The following is a 17,998-nucleotide window of genomic DNA, read 5'->3' as shown; positions in this document are numbered from 1 at the left end:
TTACAGCAAACGTGGCAGTAGTCCTCTCTTAAACAGTGGAGGTAAGTCAGCCGCAGTGGCGAGGCATTTTAGGACAAAGAAAGGTTGGCAAGGGAGAAGCAAGTGTGAGAATTGATCAAAAACGGCAGGTGAAAAGGAATGCGAAGTCATGTTGCTATAGCAACAAGCAACGTAGCCAAGGATAAAGCCTGGAGTTCCATGCAGTCCCTTTTTCTTTCTCTCTCTCTCTTACACCAGAGAAATGTGAGCAGAGCCACCGCTTGACCATCTGAGCAGCTTCCTTATGCTCTCGGTGAACAGATAACACGTCGAGAATGCTGTCCATCAGACTGTGTCATTTCACATTTATTCTGGGGGTGGGGGGGTGGGCTGGCAAGCACTTTAATCCCGCTACGGTGTTTTTCTTGTTGCCAAAGCCAGAGACTGCGATCCATTCCAGGATGGATCACATGCTAACCTTCCCATTTGTATGCATGAGACAGTGTTGCTGCCTATATCATTTCTAGAGGCAAGCGCCTGCGTTGTTGAATAATGGAGCCAGAAAGACTGCTGGTTGCTACAGCAGCAGTGAAAAGAAGAAAAATATTTTCACTGCGGCAATATGTACCTGTTAAATAAATAATACCACACTAATACTACACTAATAATAACAAGTGTTTGTTCCTTGGACAAAAGAGACTTAGAGTTCACATGGCGAGAGAGTCTTTTTTCAGTAAATGAGCCTTGAAACATTTCCCCACCGTTAGGGGGGAACGTTGGGGGGAAATATTATAGATTTAGTAACCCTGGAGGCATCAGGGCTGTTTGCGTAACATTTTGTTTGGTGCCATCTGTGTCCATATTTATGAGTTCAAAGAGGAGCAGCAGCATAAGCAGTGAGGCTGCAGTAATGGCCGAGGCTGTGGGCTTCTTAAAAAACAAAGACTCAACAATTAACTGACTGTCACCTTGGCAGGAAAGTGTTATTCTATAGCCTCCTGCACTAAAATCCCAAATATGAATTTGATGGCCTCATTCAGTCAGACATGATTTGGCCAACAATGTACCGTTAGGTCTGTCAGGGCTTCAGGCCCATAACATACCAAGCACAGATGATTATTCCCCGTTGCTTCCTCCTTTGATACAGAGGATGACATAGGCCATAGGCATACTTTTTAAATGATTTTTCTTTATCTGTCTGTCAGGGACCCCTCACAACAAATACTCTTCACTACTCTCCGCTTGATCAAAAGATACTTCAAATCCATTCAAATAAAATCACCCTGATTTAAAAAGCTCAGAAGCAAGTTCAAAGATCGGGAAAAAACCCTTCTGCCCGCTGCGTAACAAACCACAAAGCAGTGCGCGGACCCGAGCATGCGGCATCAACACCAACCTGTTCTTATAACTGAGGTAATTGACTAAGCTGACCCGGCAGCCATCTTGTTTAGAGACATCTGCTGAGGAATCCTTTGATGTGCCGGAGCAGTGATGCCCCCCCTCCACCCACCCACCCACCATCCCATTAGCCCCTCTGTTTCTTTCTCTCTGCACATTGTGCCTCCCAAATATCAAAGGCTCCTTCACTCCCTCGCTCTGCACCATCAACGATAATGAAGTTAAGTGAATGTGTGACGAGCTGCAGCAATCATGTCCAAGTGGAGCTACGGAGGAAGAGAAGGTTAGAGTTAGAGAATGAGGGGAGCCGATTAGAACGAGTGGTGAAAAGGGGAAGAAGGATCGTTTGAAAATCTAAGAGTTTGTTCACAGCTTTAGTGTAAGAGGGGCACACACTCACAAAGATGAACATGTGTTTTTTCTGTCATCCAGCAGAATCATTAGCAATTTAAAAGATCTAAAACTACGTTGGTTACTCTAGTTGACTGGGAAGCAGCTGGGATGAAGAGCTGTTGAGCCAAGGTCCTGGGCTGCTAAGCTAAAAAAGTAGCGGTCTGATGACCGGGCTGGGAGGCAGATGGAGGGTAGGAGGATGAGAGGATTAGGACGTGTTGGGTTTAATAATCTAGACATCCTGGATGAAGATGACAGGGTGAAAAAGGAAGACGACGATAGATAGCAAATGAGGAGGGATCAGCAGTGGGTAAGAAGAGGTCTAAGGATTACTGGATGGAGGTCATCAGAAGCTCTCGCTCTCACATACATGTACTGTAGATCTTTTTCATAGAGAGTGACATAGGGTACATGGACTGAGATCAGAGGACTTCACTTGACAGCATGTGAAAAATGAAAACATTATAAAATGTGAAGCACCAGCGGTGATGGCTTTCTGTTTTAATTATTCATAGAATACAGTACATGTGGCTGATGGATCATGAATTATAAGGCAAAATAGGAGGACATAAGGGCTTCTATTTTAAGAAGCTAGGGGCTTTCATGTTCCTAAGCAGAAGTGTAAAGCTGCATTATTGAATAACAAAGAGCAGAATAAATGCATTCATTAGGGGAGTCACAGTGGTGGGAAGTGTCACGGACAATATTTGAATGATGCCACAAGAACATGTACAAGAAAAGACAGCATCTATTCAAATCCGTCTAGAAGATGGGACTAGCTCTGACACTGTCGTGTGAGTGGAATATTTCACTTAAGTGAAAATTGGATGCAAACTACAAAAAGCAATGTGATGGAATGTGAGGCTCATCTAATGTTTCCCAACTCATTTGTGCCCATCAAGATGGATAGATGGACAGAGATAGACAACTTCAGTTATCTTGCCATGTTATGAACCATGCAGCCATCTTTCTGGAAGTCTGAAGTCAAGTCAGGAGAATGATCCAATCATTCTATCTCCAGATCTGTGTACTGAGGGTTTCAAACGGTGATCACAATACATTAATGCACTTGGGAGTGCAGTTTTCTTCGATTAAACATGTTTTTGTACGGAAATTGCAGTACAAGAACTTCATGGGTGGAGTATCACACAACATTTCATTAAAGCAGCCATAATCAAGTTAAGTTGGCAACATCAGAACAAACTGCAAACCCAATATTTATCACGTTTTATAGTCAAACATGTTAGCAAACAGCTTTCAATTTACACTTCAAGCAGATACGAGCAGTGAATGTAGCCAGGTTAGTGTTCACGTGGAGTTCTGTTTTGGCCACCTGGCGAAAATAAAGTAAAATATTTACTCTCTTTTTATCTTTTTATTTTTTTGATATCCACCAAGGGAAATATCTGGCTCTCCAGGTGCAAAATGCTCCACTGTGTTCATTAGCTCGTTGCTAACTTTGTCTGTTTGTTGTTTAATACTGGGAAGGTAGAGCAGAGCAAGCTTTAAGGAACTACTCAGGTGTCAGGTGATGTAATCTCTGTAGTGTCAATTGATGTTGAAGTTTCAATTGGTAAAGCGAATCAGAGGCACAAATGTGACAAATAGTCAAATTTCTTCTTGTCAAGTACCCAAAAATTAATAAAACTTCCGGAAATTGGGAATCCATAGAGACAGAATATCCTCTAATCCTGCTTGCTGAACATTAAACATCAAACGCTGAGAGCGCCTCTAAAAATCCATGTATTTAGGCTGCGGCACACAGCACACCAATCCCAGAGCTCTCCAGTTAAGTTGCTCCATTTCCTGTGTGATAATAGCTAAATGGGTTCCTATTGAGGGCCGAGATGGGACACGGGGCAAGTGGCATGGCTCTCCGCCGCCTGTGTGGGGGCCCGGCTGACAGATGGTTTATTTCCATTTGCTGAGAATGCTGATAGGCTCTCTGGGCCGTGGCGAAATGGGAAATACTATTCATACAGGCATATCAGCCCCAGACACTCGGCTGACTGAGAGTTGTGCAGACATGTCAACTAAGCTGCCGTCAAAGAGTAAGAGAGAGACAGATAGCCAGGACAAGAGAGAGAAGGTGAGCTAAGTGATCGGCCTAGCCAAAGACAACACAGTACTCAGGGGAACAGTGCATGAAATACATACCTAAATACATAAATATTTAAGTGTGTGGTTAAATTGTACATCCATATGTCGACTTAGCTGGGCTGTGTTTAAGTGGTGGGCTGACAGGCAATGATTGGATCCAATGACAGAGAGCGGCTGTGGGGTGTGTAAGTGGCATTTCATTGCATTCTGTGTGGGGAGAGACCAAATTATGTAAAATGTTTAGAGATGCACCTGAAACATGAACTTAAGTGGTTCTAAGTATGGTGCTTTATTAAATGAGCTGAAATCATATGTACCACAATTAAATATTTGTGTGGGTGTATTTGTGCGACAAGATATAAAGCAGGGTGCGTGTGAAATAATCACAGAGACTATTAGCCAATAATAACATATCAATCCCAGTCTGTCCGTCCCTGCATGTCTCTCTGTCCTCTTCCATATGTTTCATCCTATATGTTTCACCCCTAACAAAGGACACCATCATCAAATGGCACTAGGACATGAAAGAGCCATGACAACATCAAACAGCTGTAGGTACCATAGACTGCTAAAGTAACCAAACTAATTTAGTGTGAGTGTGTGATGTGTAAAATTAGCTATCTCCAGTTTGTTCCGGGGGGAAAAGTGTCCTCCTTCCACATTGAATGAGTATTTTCCCAAACAGCCGCAATGATAGCCTCGCCATTGAAAATGTTCAAATTATAGTGTTGCTCTTTGTGCCCCGGTCATAATGGCCCTAATCCAGTAATGTCCCTGTACATTTATCTATCACTCCAGGCAATGTGTGAAGGGGAAACATGATAAATTGGTATGTTATCAACTAATGCCATAGGTTAGTTGACTGTAGGTATAGATTAGTGTTTTTTTTACCTGTGTAACATCATGTTTTTACAATCGATAATCAATTTTATTTGTCACGGCAAATTCAAAATAATGGTTTCTGTTGAAAAAGCAGGCTTCAAATCACCCTGAGGATGGTTAAAATGAAGTTATAAACAAACTGAGGCTCCCCCACTGTTCTCTGCATTATAAGTCTTGGAAAGAGACATTTCATTATGCTTCCACCCACACACACAGCCCCTCCCAAACCCCTGCCAAACCATTTTCACTAAAAAAAAACTTAATATCCTCTAATGACGCACTGGGTTTCCTAATGGCCAGGAACTAACAGGAAAACTGGAAAGACAGCGAAAGCTGAAACCTCATCACCAGTTCTGTCCATTTCATCTTTAAAGCCAAAATTACAAACGGACCATTGGGCTTTAATGTGGTCAATCTCGCAAATGAGGAGATTTATAATCAGTGTCTGCCTTTATAGGATTGTGGCATCTGGACAGCAGGTTGTGGCAATGAATGAGAGGCCCTGTACATAATAGATCAATCAATCTTGATTACTGTAGTTAGCGGGCAGTAAGCTAAAACAGATACATCAGTATATATACAACTTTTTATAACATGCAAACCATTAGGAACAACTCAATTTTGTCCATATATTGCATTTTTACTCATTAAACCTTATTATCCAATCCATATTGATGCTATATGAATCCCATCCCTGTTTCACATTAACTGATACAGCTGACGTGGCACTAGGGATGGGTAATATAGTTAAAATCCTATCACTGTATGTGTAATTTAATATCCCAATATCGATATTTATGATGATATAATTTTTCTGAAACCAATGCAGAAATTGTTATTGGATAAAACCATACCAACCAAAGTAAATACCTAAAAAGATTGATGCAAAAATCATTTAAAAATGTAATATTGTCAGAAAAAGGTCCTGGCCATTGACTGTCACACACACTTGACACTAGTCCACACAATATTAACAGTATGGCAAAATGTCTAGTTAATCCGACTGATGTCATGAAATGGCGTGTGTATGACACACCAATTCGTATGCCAATATCGGCCTGTTATCAAGACAGATTTTAGCGTGTTTATTTGATTGGTTGGTTGGGGTGGTGGATGGGTAAAACGCAGGACCACCCCCCAGGAGACCAGGGATTGTGTCCCGCGTGTCACGTTTCCTAAACTCAACTGTTGTGTTTTTTTTATTAAGATAATTTTTTGTGGCTTTTCCCTTTCTTATAGTGACAGTGAAAGGGGGATGACAGGGCCGCTAGTAAGATTTGAACCCAGGCCTCTGCAGGACTCAGCCAACATGGGGGGGCAAACCCCGGATGCCCTGTGTATTCTAGTTTTTTTTTAGTAAAGCCAACCCTGTTCTCCTCTTCCTAAACTCAACCGTTGCTTTCTTCTCGTGATAACACGCCAAGTGGCGCTTAAGAAAGTGGGCATGTACGTTTACCCGCGGTCAAGTTGAGTCAATAATTAATAGATTAGTTAACTGGCAGAAAAGGTATAAGCAATAATGTTGATTATCAGTTTGTCATTTAAGTCAAGCAAAATGTTAAATAATTGCTACTGAAGTTTGAGGACTAATGGATTTTTCACTGTTTTTTGTATCATTTTAGGTTGCTAGTCTTGTGACTTTCAGACCCTGTGATTGTATTTCATTGAATAAATTATCAATTGTTTAATCTCTCAATTCTATGTCTCTGTGTTTTATTAATTAAAAGCTAATAGTAAGTTGAAGCCCTAATGATGCGTCTCCCAGCCCTGCGCGGTAGCATTGAACGTCTTTAAATTCCGTCTGCTCTAAGACATATTTTAGGGTGGACATAACCAACATCAGGACGGAATCAACATACTGTGGAGTTACTAGTTAGTTTCTTCATTGACTTCAATGTTTCCATTTCTGAATCCATAATGAAGAGAAGGGAATTTCATTTCAATTTGCTTTTATTTTTCCTTTTTCCTCCTCAAACGTGTGCCGTCGTTCTGTGTGTTCCCACTGCATTTAAAAGTCGTCTCATTAATTTCACTTGTTCACTACACTGTCAGTAATTAATCAGTGGAAACTGTTTTCATTATCTAAGTCGCATAATTTGCATCATGTGAACTTCAGTCTGTGCACTGAAGTTCTTACGCAAAAGCATGATGTTGGTGCCGTGCCCATCTGTCTCATTAGCAATTCCAGTCCATCCCAAACATAATGTGTGTGTACAGCGAGTCCAATGGTGTATTGGTGGCCTGAGTCCTGACGATGAAGCAGACTGTGAGGGATTGATCCCTCTCTGTGCCCCCCCCCAGCCCAAATACAAGAGTGTGTGTTTGATTTCCGCCAGGCGCTGTTTCTCGGTTCTACAGAAATGTCCACCTCTGGTCTTGCGGTCGCCTTGCTGTCCCTCTGCCCACTCAGCCACCGATTAAGCTACTTTGTAGTTTAAAGACACAGCAATACCCCAATACCATGCTGTACAACAGAGGATCCTCCCACACACACACGCATACACACACATACACACACACGCTGGGGTTTCTACAGCTGAAACTATACATCCACATTGCCCTACCCCACACACACACAATACTGAGTTTCTCCACTGCTGCAGGTTGACTTCAACACCAGCGAGTCCAGCTGCTTGTTTGTTATGCCAGAATAAGCATACGTGCACATACGTTAAAAGAGATCACACGCATATGTATGAGAGTCACAATACACACACACACACACACACACACACACGCACTTGGGGCCAAGTACACACATGATGGCAAAGCGCATTCTGCATAACAACTACTCTCAAGATGAAAGGAATAAATAGTGGCCGGGTTGGCTCAGTTGGTGGAGCAGGTGCACGTACAGTATATAGGGGCGTGCTCTTCAACGCGAAGGCCGCGAGTTCAACTACCAACCTGCGGGCCTTTGCTGCATGACATTCCCCCCTCGCTCTCCCCTTTCATGACTTCATCTGTCGTGTGAAAATAAAGGCCTAAAATGCCCCCCCCAAAAAACGCAAATGATTTATCCGCCAGGGAAATTCTCCAACCTAAATACTGTCTATTCCAAATGAAAGTAAATGAACCACCACTGCAGTTTACCTGTAGATGCTAATGAATGGCAGGAGAGAAGCATTTCGTTTGTCATGTTTGACCTCAGTAGAAAGGGTTCATACTTGGCAAATATATATGGAACATTTCCAACAGCCCAGACTGTAACCATGGCAATCCACATTACCTACTTGGTGAAATTTCTCTCCTGAGCCAAAGGAAAACAGCTTGATACAATGAGATAAAGCCAAGCTGTGACACACACACACATAGAGACGTAGTAACAGAGGTTCTTTGGCTTTTATTTTCTCTCCAGTGTCAGACCAGTCTTCATGTACAGAGTTGATACGACTGATTGTTGTGCTGCAGGGCCGAGTGTGTATCATGGTTCTGAGGCCGGTCTCAACCACACACCAGCCAAATCACCACAAATAGGTATATGAGTGAGAGAAAATCAATATGAGGCTTTTCATTACTGTTCAATCTCCTGGCACAGGCCGGTTCACAGTAGTGTCAGATAGGGCGGAAATTGAGAGACTCATCAAGAACTTTGGTCTCTTCAATAACGAGCGGCAGGAAGGCGACGATGTGCAGGAAGCTGACAATGAACCGTCAGCTTCACTGGACTTGTTTTGACTTATTTGAACTAATGTGTGAAGATGAACATAAAGTGCTGCATCTGAACCAAGTGGATTTCTTTCGATAAGAAAACTGCAAACATTCAGGAAAAGCGCACATCTTTGGGACCGTTAAAGGAAAAATCCTCTGGCAGATAAAGTGTTACTCAATCAGTTTTTAATACTGTAGTTTCACACTGCCAGACGTTCCTCCTCAGTGCCGCAGAGGAGGGACTGGCTAGTCCACAAAGCATTCCGGTATGGGAGAAAAACATGCTCTGGTTTATTGGCATTTCTTTATAGCTTTAGAGCAGTGGTTCGCAAACTTTTTCAGCTCAAGACCCAAAAGAGAAATTTGGTGTCTCCCCGGGACCCAAATTTCCAAAAAATACACCATGAATCATTGTAACGTCTACATTTTTAAACTGTGGACAAAAGACGGAACAAACCATGACTTTAAATGTATATGAAGTATATTTATTCTATTATAAAAGTAAACAAAAACAGAAAAGGTCTCTATTCTCCTTTCTGGTTCTCACCCCTTTCTCAACTCATGTTCTCATCCCCTCCTAGGATAAGAGAAGAGAGAGAGAGAAACCCCCAAAAGCATCTGAGCTGAACAGACAAGTGGAGCAACAAATAACGCTAATTGGCGACCCAATAAAACGGGTCTGCGACCCATTTTGGGTCCCGACCCTAAGATTGGGAAACATTGCTTTAGAGCATAACTTTTTGATACTCTTGAATGTCCGTTACATTCAAGCCGTTGCCAAATGAGTTGCTACAAAGCTAATTAAGACTGTCAGCTCCATACAACTCTCTCTGGATTTCTCAGTATGGCGATGTTCAGTAGATTGTGTCGTCTTGTGACTTTCCGGTGCAGAGGCTGGAGTGAAGATAATGGCCTCTTCTGAAGAGTCCATCATGTTTTTTTAATCCTCGTGTCCTCCTTGGCTACTAGCAACTGCATGGAGGAGGGCTGGGGGTGGTGCATGATCACTGAAGGCTGTATCATGTGGATGCGCATACAGTGTTGTTGTTATTACTAAGAATTCCTCATTGGGGCAACATAAACTACGCACTATAGCTTTAACATGGGCTGTGTTTTCGGGCCATGCTTTAAACATTGATTCATTGTCTAGTAGGGTTTCCTGCAAAATAATGAAGACTACAATTAACTACTAGAAAGTAAATTGTTCTTTAATTAATCTGGTTTAAAACATGTTGGTGGTACAGGAAAATCATCTGAGAGCTGAACCAGAACTCTATTGAATCAGGTTTGGTAGTAAAGGGGCCTGCTTTTAAACAAGTCAGCCATGATATTCTATTATAAGATACATTTGTTCTACTTTGAATTCTAGTTACCCTTGTGTGGCATTCGGGTCAAATTGACCCCTTTCAAATTTTTACAAGAAGAAAAATGTTACATTTTTTCTACCTAAAAAACAAAGTGTCTGTGATAAACATGTATTCCCGACTCAATTCCAAAAATTATTCTAGATATGACCACTCATGTTTTTTTCCAAGATAAGAATGATCACATGGTGAAATTTTTACCAATATTTTTAGATTATGAAGTAGAATTATATTTCAAAATTGTTTTTAAAACCCCGAATAAGACCCGAGGGATACCAGAGGGTCCCGAAAGAGAAGACGATTCAAGGGTCAAGTAGTGTTGTTGTCCTTGGATGTTTTTTAATTAGCTTTTTCACCAGAAATGACCAGCATGACATGATTTTCTTATTCCTACTTTTTGTCTTCCTTGCTACAAAAGATTAGATTCTCTACATGGTTTCTCTGTGATAATACATATTAATATTCATAATTCATACATAAATGCCTTGTATTAATTATTTTTGCCTTATTGAAAAAAAATTGTCTTACGCTGTTCTTACCTATTTAAGTCATTCAGATGTTTTGACTTGTAGTAGTTGTTTGATATAGTGGTAATAATGAAGAGTTATGAAAGTCATGAGCGAGATGACTAAGGTTCCCGTGTTCAGCTTGGTTGAGCTTCTTCTGACATGATTCATCTCTTTCCGTCACTTCCACTGACCTCTTCTTCCCCTCAATAAAACCGACCATCTATTTCTCTCTGAGACTACCCATCCATTTGAAATATTTTCGTTCGGAAACCCTTTGGTTCCTACCAGTGGTTCTGTTGCTGTCCATGTAATCATGTAATCAACATGTCCATGTGATCCAAATGAAAGGCAGGGAATATGCTTTTGTCTCACCTAAATGTAATGAAAACTTGTTTACCATTACTTATTTTCAGGAAATTGCACAGACAATACTTTGACATCTAGTTGATGGAAGTTAAATGCTGATAAATGTTTTTTAGACAAGGAAAGTAAAACATGTACCAAAAAAAATATGTGTCTGACTAATGGTGGTGTCTTAGTTCTTGCTTTTGTGTGAGCTTTTCATTACAGCGTGAGTCGACGGCAAGCTTTGGGAAGGCAGAGCCCTTCACCGCAGATTATACTCCCTCCTGCTTATTAATTGACAAACCAATAAATGAATACCCATCCATTATATATACACCCACTACTGATGGTAACCATTCTCTAATAAAAAAGAAAACCATCTGCCCCATCGTTACATAAGCCATTGAATACATGTTTCATTATTACCTTTATTAAATTTAGTTAAGTGATACATAATTATAATCTATATTTGGACTTCAGGAGCCATTTGTACAATCATGGTTGGTACACTGATGAAAAATAGCTCCAGCTAATAAGGTGAGTTTTTTGTGAGGATGGAATTGAATAAGAAAGAGTAAAAATGTAGCTAAAATAGCTAGAAATAGCTAAAACTGGGCAGAGCTAAAACTACCTCATATATATATCTTTATACTTTATATATAGTAAACCGTATTTTTGCACAATATTAAATTCTCCTTCTCAAAGACACTGCTGAGGAATACAATGTAAGATGTCCTGTGCAATTTACATGTTTGACAGGGCAAGTATCATTTATAATAATACTAATAATACTAATAATACTAATAATACTAATAATAATAATAATAATAATAATAATGCATTTATTACGGACAAAATGGAAGGTCTATAGTACAGTAAATAAAATAGGACAATATACTGTATAAAAAAATATAGCAATAAATATATGGTAGAATTCAATTATAAGTATTACTAGTCATTAATGAACTTGACCTATACAGTATTTATACTGCAGTTTACAACAGGTCTATGTGTCAGTCTACTCATGTGGAAATATATATTTCAGAGCTAAGCTTCTGAAAATGCATTTTTGTTTGTGCAGCCAGAGAACTACCTTTTCAAGTAACACGTTTCTGTGGTTCTGTATTAGCCAGCAATCTCTCTCACTTACAGTGCATTTCTGCTCTCTCTCTTTCTCCATTCACAGTAGATAAGTCGCAGGTAGACAGAGAATAATGATGTTGAGCATGCACAACAACTGCCGCCCTAGGAGGGCCCCGGGGAGCGTTTTCCAGTATTATGCAGTCAGCCATAACTAAAACATCATTACAACCCTATTCACAGCCCGGACCAAGTGTACAGACTGACTGGAGAGAGGGGATGGATGGATGGATGGGTGGATGGGTGGATCCTATGATTATAGTCAGCAAATTATCTGATGGCTATTTTCTCTAATAATTCATACATTTTTTAGCAGGTGAAGAGAAAGTCATTAAACAGCAGCAAAGTAGCAGCTTTTCAAGTGGATTTTCTAATTAAAAAGTATAATCCGTCAAGATTTGTATGTAATCAAACCCAGATTTGGTTGCAATTAATGTTGGCATTTTTGTCAGCAATACCCCTTCTATGTATTTTTTTGTTGTTTATATAATTCCGTCTGTATGTATTATTCATTATTGTTAGTTGCCATTCCTATGTGGTATTTCAATTGCCTTCATACGCACAAGGGTTTCACAGAAAATGTACGTTTGTAATCCAGATTTGAAGGTTTGTAGTTTATTTTTTCTGTCATCAAATTATTGCTTACAGATCACTCTATTAATGCTGTATCAAAGCAGTGGCAAAAAAGCTATGACACAGGGTGCCATCTTTTGTCAAGCAATCACAAGCAATCACAGGACACCCAATGTACTGTTACCAATGCTGAGCTCCATCGTCAACAATGTCAACATACAAAGTCAACAACTGTTGTATTTCTGACTAAGTAGATCCTCAAAGAGTGCTTGCTGTAACGAGGCCTGTAATATTAAGAATAACAACTTTAATTTTGTATTGGAAATGTCTTTACTTTTACAGTTTTTTGGAGTATTCTTCTCTAAATACCCTTTATTGTACTATTAAGTACTATTTTTCCATGCTTTATTTGTGTACAGCAAATGTGAATAATGCATGTTACATTTTTTCATACTAAAGTGTATCAATATTTTGTATTTGTTCTTGTATTTATACGGTTGTGACAATTCACTTTCTCTAACACAAATCTTATCTAACAGGCAATAATGTTAAAAAATCTTTTCTAAAAAAGACTTTTTTATTCATGTGGAGCGAGCTGGCTATCAACAGTTGACTGACCGGCTGAGCCAAAGGTTGTTCAGGCAGAACTCATGAACAATATTCAATTTTACATACCTTACAAAAACTACCCACTCATTAAACTGGAACAAATAAACTGAACTGGCACATTAATTAGCAACTGAATACATAAATGAAAAACTGCAGACAGTAACAAACATGTAGAAAAGTAGCATGAAATCCCTTTTGCTTGCTAACAAGAGCCCAGAACAGCTTCTCTTAATGCTGTCCCATAGACAACGAGTGTAGCTGTACCACTGTAGCTTATCATTGTGATGATGACAGGATCAGAACTTCACATGATTCAGCAGATGTCTGAAAATACAAACGGTCCTCTCCACATTTAAACACCAGCAAGCAAAACATAAACCACACTCTCTCCTCACATCCATCACTAAAACGACTCTTCACTTTATGTGTCCAGCATACTGCATCACTACACCTTTCAGACTGTAACAGCTTGTCCTGTTGTGCTTTAAAAAAAACAAGACATGCTCTGCCAACAAACCTTTTCTGTGCACTAAAACTTCCTTTACCCTTCAACTTGTGATTGCATCCCACCTCCTTGGACCGCTCACACTCCATTTGCTCCAAAGAGAAAAATCTGAACATAATTAACAATATGGTGGGAGAGCAACATGATGAACTTATGAATATGTAAATCAGTCCTTTCCTCAACATGCATCCACTTCTTCCCTTACAACCTTTTATAATTTCCCTGAGAATTATGCCTTTCATCTTTGCAAGCTTATAAAAAGGTGCGCAGTCCAACAACACCCCCCTACAAAACACACACGCATGCACGCACGCACATACACACGCACACACACATAAACACACACAAACACACACACACAGAGCCGTGTAAAGGCTATAAATCAGCACCTTGGACAGAGCTAGGCAGCCCTGAGCTCCGCCTGGATGTACATACTACTAGAGTTAGGCAATGGAGAGGGGGGGAGCTTCTTTTAGCACCGAGGGAGAGCGGACAGCGACAGGCAAATAGCCCTCCCTATCTGGAGCTGCCCTGCATAGTACTGAAGACTATACAGACTTATTCAGGTTGTTGCACAGCTGTGATTCAGATGAAATGGATGAGACTGGAAGGGGGTGTGTGGAGATGTGTGTGTGTGTGTGTGTGTTTGTGTGTGTGTGTGAATAAGGTCGTATTCTGAGAGATGCTGTAGCAGAGTGCAGAGTGACAAAAAAGAGAGACATAGGGAGAGAGTGAAACAGGAGGGAGAAACAGATAGAGATATGTTGGAAGGAGGTGGTGGACACTTTTTCACCTCTCTGAGGGTCTGAAGGGTTTGTGCACATTCCATGCATACTGTATGTTATGTCTATGCATTACTACGGAACACATAAAAAGGGGAAGCCTGACCAATGAAACAGTCCAGCATCGACACATAGCAGGAGCGGCAAAGAGCTAAAACCACACACACTTCTCACACACATTAGCATGTAGGCTACCTAGTATGAACATGCGTGCCAACTTTTAAACTCCATTTTGCACCCACTTGGATGCATGCACATGAACGTAAATCAGACGGTAAATTTGACAGTGCATTAAAATAGAAGCACACAGAGACAGCAACGCTCAAATAATCTTGTTAGCTTAACACTTCTGCATGCACCGTGGCTTTATGTCACGCCTGGTAACTTGTCCTTGATTGTTTCAATTCTTTGCGCTTTTAAACTTGGTCAGGTTTCAACGCCGTCGCCAACCTCCTACAACCGCTGTCCCTGCTCTTAGCGCAACATTGTAATCCCCCCCCACCCACAAAAAAAGAAGCCCGCATTAAGTTAAATATTCATGTTCCCCAGCGCTGATCTATTTTTATCATTAAGCCCTCACAGGTAAGAGATGCAGCATAGTGACTGTTCAATCATCCGCAACCTGCCTCCCCAGTGCATCCCTGAGAGTCCTGACAGCCACAGGAAAATGTGTGCCATTACGCAGAATGGGAGACATGAACGAGTGAGAAAAAAAGCTGGAAAGAAATGTTGAGAGCAAAAGGCGAAAAAGGCAGTGAAGGAGAGAGCTAGGCCTTGAGAGAGATCAATTTACAACATATAGCAAAGGAAAAATAAATACTGCCGGTGTGCAGCTTTCTCCTCAGTTTGAATGAGCCAATGGATTGGCCAGACTAAAGTTACCCGGGACATTAAGGGGACTGAGAACTTAATACTAACCCCAAATAATTGTGCAGTCTCTGTCACAAGCACAAGAATTGGTTCAATCTCCGTTCGGGCTTGAGAAGGTATGTGCTCTCTGGTGAACAGTAGGTATAAAAGCACCCACAACACAGCTCTGCACAAACCAGCAACCCACAGTTTTTTTCTCCAAAAAGCCTGCAGAAACTGAGGACTGGGTTGAGCTATGGGGATTGGATGGAGGGCTGATTTTTGACAGCTGGGGGCGACGGGATTAGCAGCAATGGTGGCTTGGTATTTGTAAATGTGAGTGGTTGTGTGTGTGTGTGTGTGTGTGTGTGTGTGTGTGTGTGTGTGTGTGTGTGTGTGTGTGTGTGTGTGTGTGGGAGCATACCCTTGCCCATACCGCCTGTTCATAGAGTGCCATATTTGGTGGGAGCATTTAAATTTGCCAACAAGAATGAATGAACCATTGGACATCTGCACCAGAAAACGTTCTGTATTGTGCATGCACATATGCATGTTTGACTGTGTGTGTGTTTGTATTAGTGCAAGTTTGTACGCGTGTGCTGGACAAAACTGTAATGCCCTTACACTCACCATCCATCGTATGGAGTAAGCCCATTACTATTCCTGTCACAACAGCCTTGCAGTAAGAGCAGCAGAGGAGGCAAGCAGGCCGACTACCGTACAGTGTGCGACACACAAACACACACACAAACACACACACACACCACCTCTTCAAATGACAGCTCACTCCCATCAGTGTACACCAAAATTGTGCACGTTGTGTGCTTTATAAGGCATTTCTGTGCAACGTATATTTACTCCACCTCTAAATGTTTGTGTGGGCACATGTACAGTACAGTATCTACGTGTCTTGCATTGGCATATGAATGCTCATTTTTTGCATATCTGCTTGTGTGTGTGTGTGTGTGTGTGTGTGTGTGTGTGAGTGTGTTTGTGTGTGGGTGTGGGTGGGTGTGTGTGTCTGTGTGTGTGTGTGTGTGACTGCATGACACATCCCATCACTCACCCTGGCTTTGCGCTCCCCCGTCCCCCTCCTCTGTGTCGGTCAGGTTGTTAAGCATCCCGACTCTTCTACAGTACTCTTCTGCTGCGGAGCGGTGTCACCGATCGAGCTCTCGGCGGCTCTCCCTGCGCTCCACCCACTGTGATACAGCCACAGAAATCACGGGGAAGCAGCGTAGAAAATATGCCAGCCGGATCCTCCTCGCTCCTCGCTGCCCGTAGGATGCACGAAGAGAGGCAGCAGAAGAGAGAGAAGGATTTTTTTTCTCCCTCTGTAGATCCTCCTCTTGACGTCTCTTCTCCGCTGGCTTGCAAGCCTGACTCTCTTGCTCTCTTTTTCTCTCTCTCTCTTTCTCTCTCTCACTCTTCTTCTCTCTGTTGCTCTGTCTCTCTCCAGGAGGAGGAGGAGGGAAGAGGGAAGCTGCAGGAGTTTGGTGGATGATGGAACGCCTCAAAGCTGCACACTTGCTCTCTCCCTCCTTCTCTTTTTCCTTTTCTCTGTCTCTCTTTTATTTTTGCCTTCCTCACTCCTGATCTCATTCTCTCCCACTCACAGATACAAAAAAAACTCACTCTCCCCTGCTCAGATGATGTTGCTCAGTCACTGTAGCTGCCAAACTGACATTCAAGCAGTAAGGGGATTTCTTCTCCATCTATTTCTCCCTTCCCTGTCTCCCTCTTCTCATCACGGCTGTCAGACAGAGAGGTGATTGTGGAAGTGGAATTGATGTTGTTAAAGAGAGCAGGCGGTAGCCACGCCGCTCTGATGTTTTCTGGCCACTGAGGTGCATTATGCATTGGTTTTTTTTCGCCTGTCAGCTTTGTAATAAGCCGCGACGCTCACTCCCTACTTTAATGTCAGATGCAAATAGAGCTACTGTTTCCTTCAAAGGATGAACAAGCCCTATCAACTTCATCTGTAAGCAGTTATGATAAACATGGAGAGCCGTGTACTCATGGAAAGACAAATTGCATCACCAACACACACACACACACACACACACACACACACACACACACACACACTCTCACACACACACATGCCCACACACACACACCTGCCTCTTTGCTCTCAGCTAACAAAACAGAGCATGGTTCTTTATCTTTTTCATTTTCTCTTTTAACCCAGCCTTTAGAGTGTAGATGTTTTTGGTTCGAAACAGAGAGGCTGTATGGCGTCAGCAAAGCATGGAAGCCTCACTGTCATTTAGGCCTGTCTCATTTTGATGCATGCAGATTCATTTTGATCTGGTACACTGTGTACCGTGTGCAAAAAAAAAAAAACTGTGTAGTATGAAGACAATTTGCACGCTTGTGTGTGTTTCTATGTGTGTCCCAGTGGTTGTGATCCCACACCGGAGATATGAAAGCAATTAATCTTGGTTTTAGTCATGGTAGCGCTGATGCACAGAATAGATTTTCTTCAAAAAGAGGAGGAAAAATGAAACTGCACGCTCTCCTCCAGTGAATAAATGTATTACCAATGTTTTAGACAAAACTGGTTTTGTCAAGGTACAATTACCCTAACAAAGAACTAATACCTTAAAGCTTGGCAATACATTTCTCTACTGAGCAGTGTGTACAGATACATTCTCTCTCTGTGTTCATTAGTAATCAAATCATAGCCAGCAGTTTGTTTGTAACAACAAAAGACACGCACAAATTGAATTACAGTATCCACAAGGGGAGAGCCTTTGCATTTACATTCAGTTGAAACATTCGGTCCGTTCAATTGTGTCCTGAAAGTATTATCATCATTCCTAAATGTACTTGGCAATCTGTTGGTTAAATGAGCCTGACATGAAATCATGCTGGTTATTTCTATGGTTGACTGGTTGCATGGAGACTTCTTATATG

At 41.4% G+C, this 17,998-nt stretch overlaps 1 protein-coding gene across 3 annotated transcripts in view; it reads right to left on the bottom strand.

The window, feature by feature from the left end:
• Window positions 1–17,998, bottom strand: part of slc12a5a (solute carrier family 12 member 5a) — a 162,493-nt gene that overhangs the window by 82,840 nt on the left and 61,655 nt on the right. The window contains exon 1 of one of the 3 annotated variants that reach the window (XM_034870449.1): window positions 16,146–16,838. The exons of the other annotated variants lie outside the window; for them this stretch is intronic. Coding sequence (XP_034726340.1) covers window positions 16,146–16,200 — 55 coding nt within the window. The 5' untranslated portion in view covers window positions 16,201–16,838. Of the gene's footprint in view, window positions 1–16,145; window positions 16,839–17,998 lie in introns of those variants that run through there. 3 annotated transcript variants of the gene reach the window in all.

The sequence above is a fragment of the Etheostoma cragini genome, chromosome 4 (assembly GCF_013103735.1).
Source record: "Etheostoma cragini isolate CJK2018 chromosome 4, CSU_Ecrag_1.0, whole genome shotgun sequence".
NCBI lineage: Eukaryota > Metazoa > Chordata > Actinopteri > Perciformes > Percidae > Etheostoma > Etheostoma cragini.
Note: the sequence above shows the minus strand (reverse complement) of the source record. Positions and strands in the feature narration are given on the sequence as shown.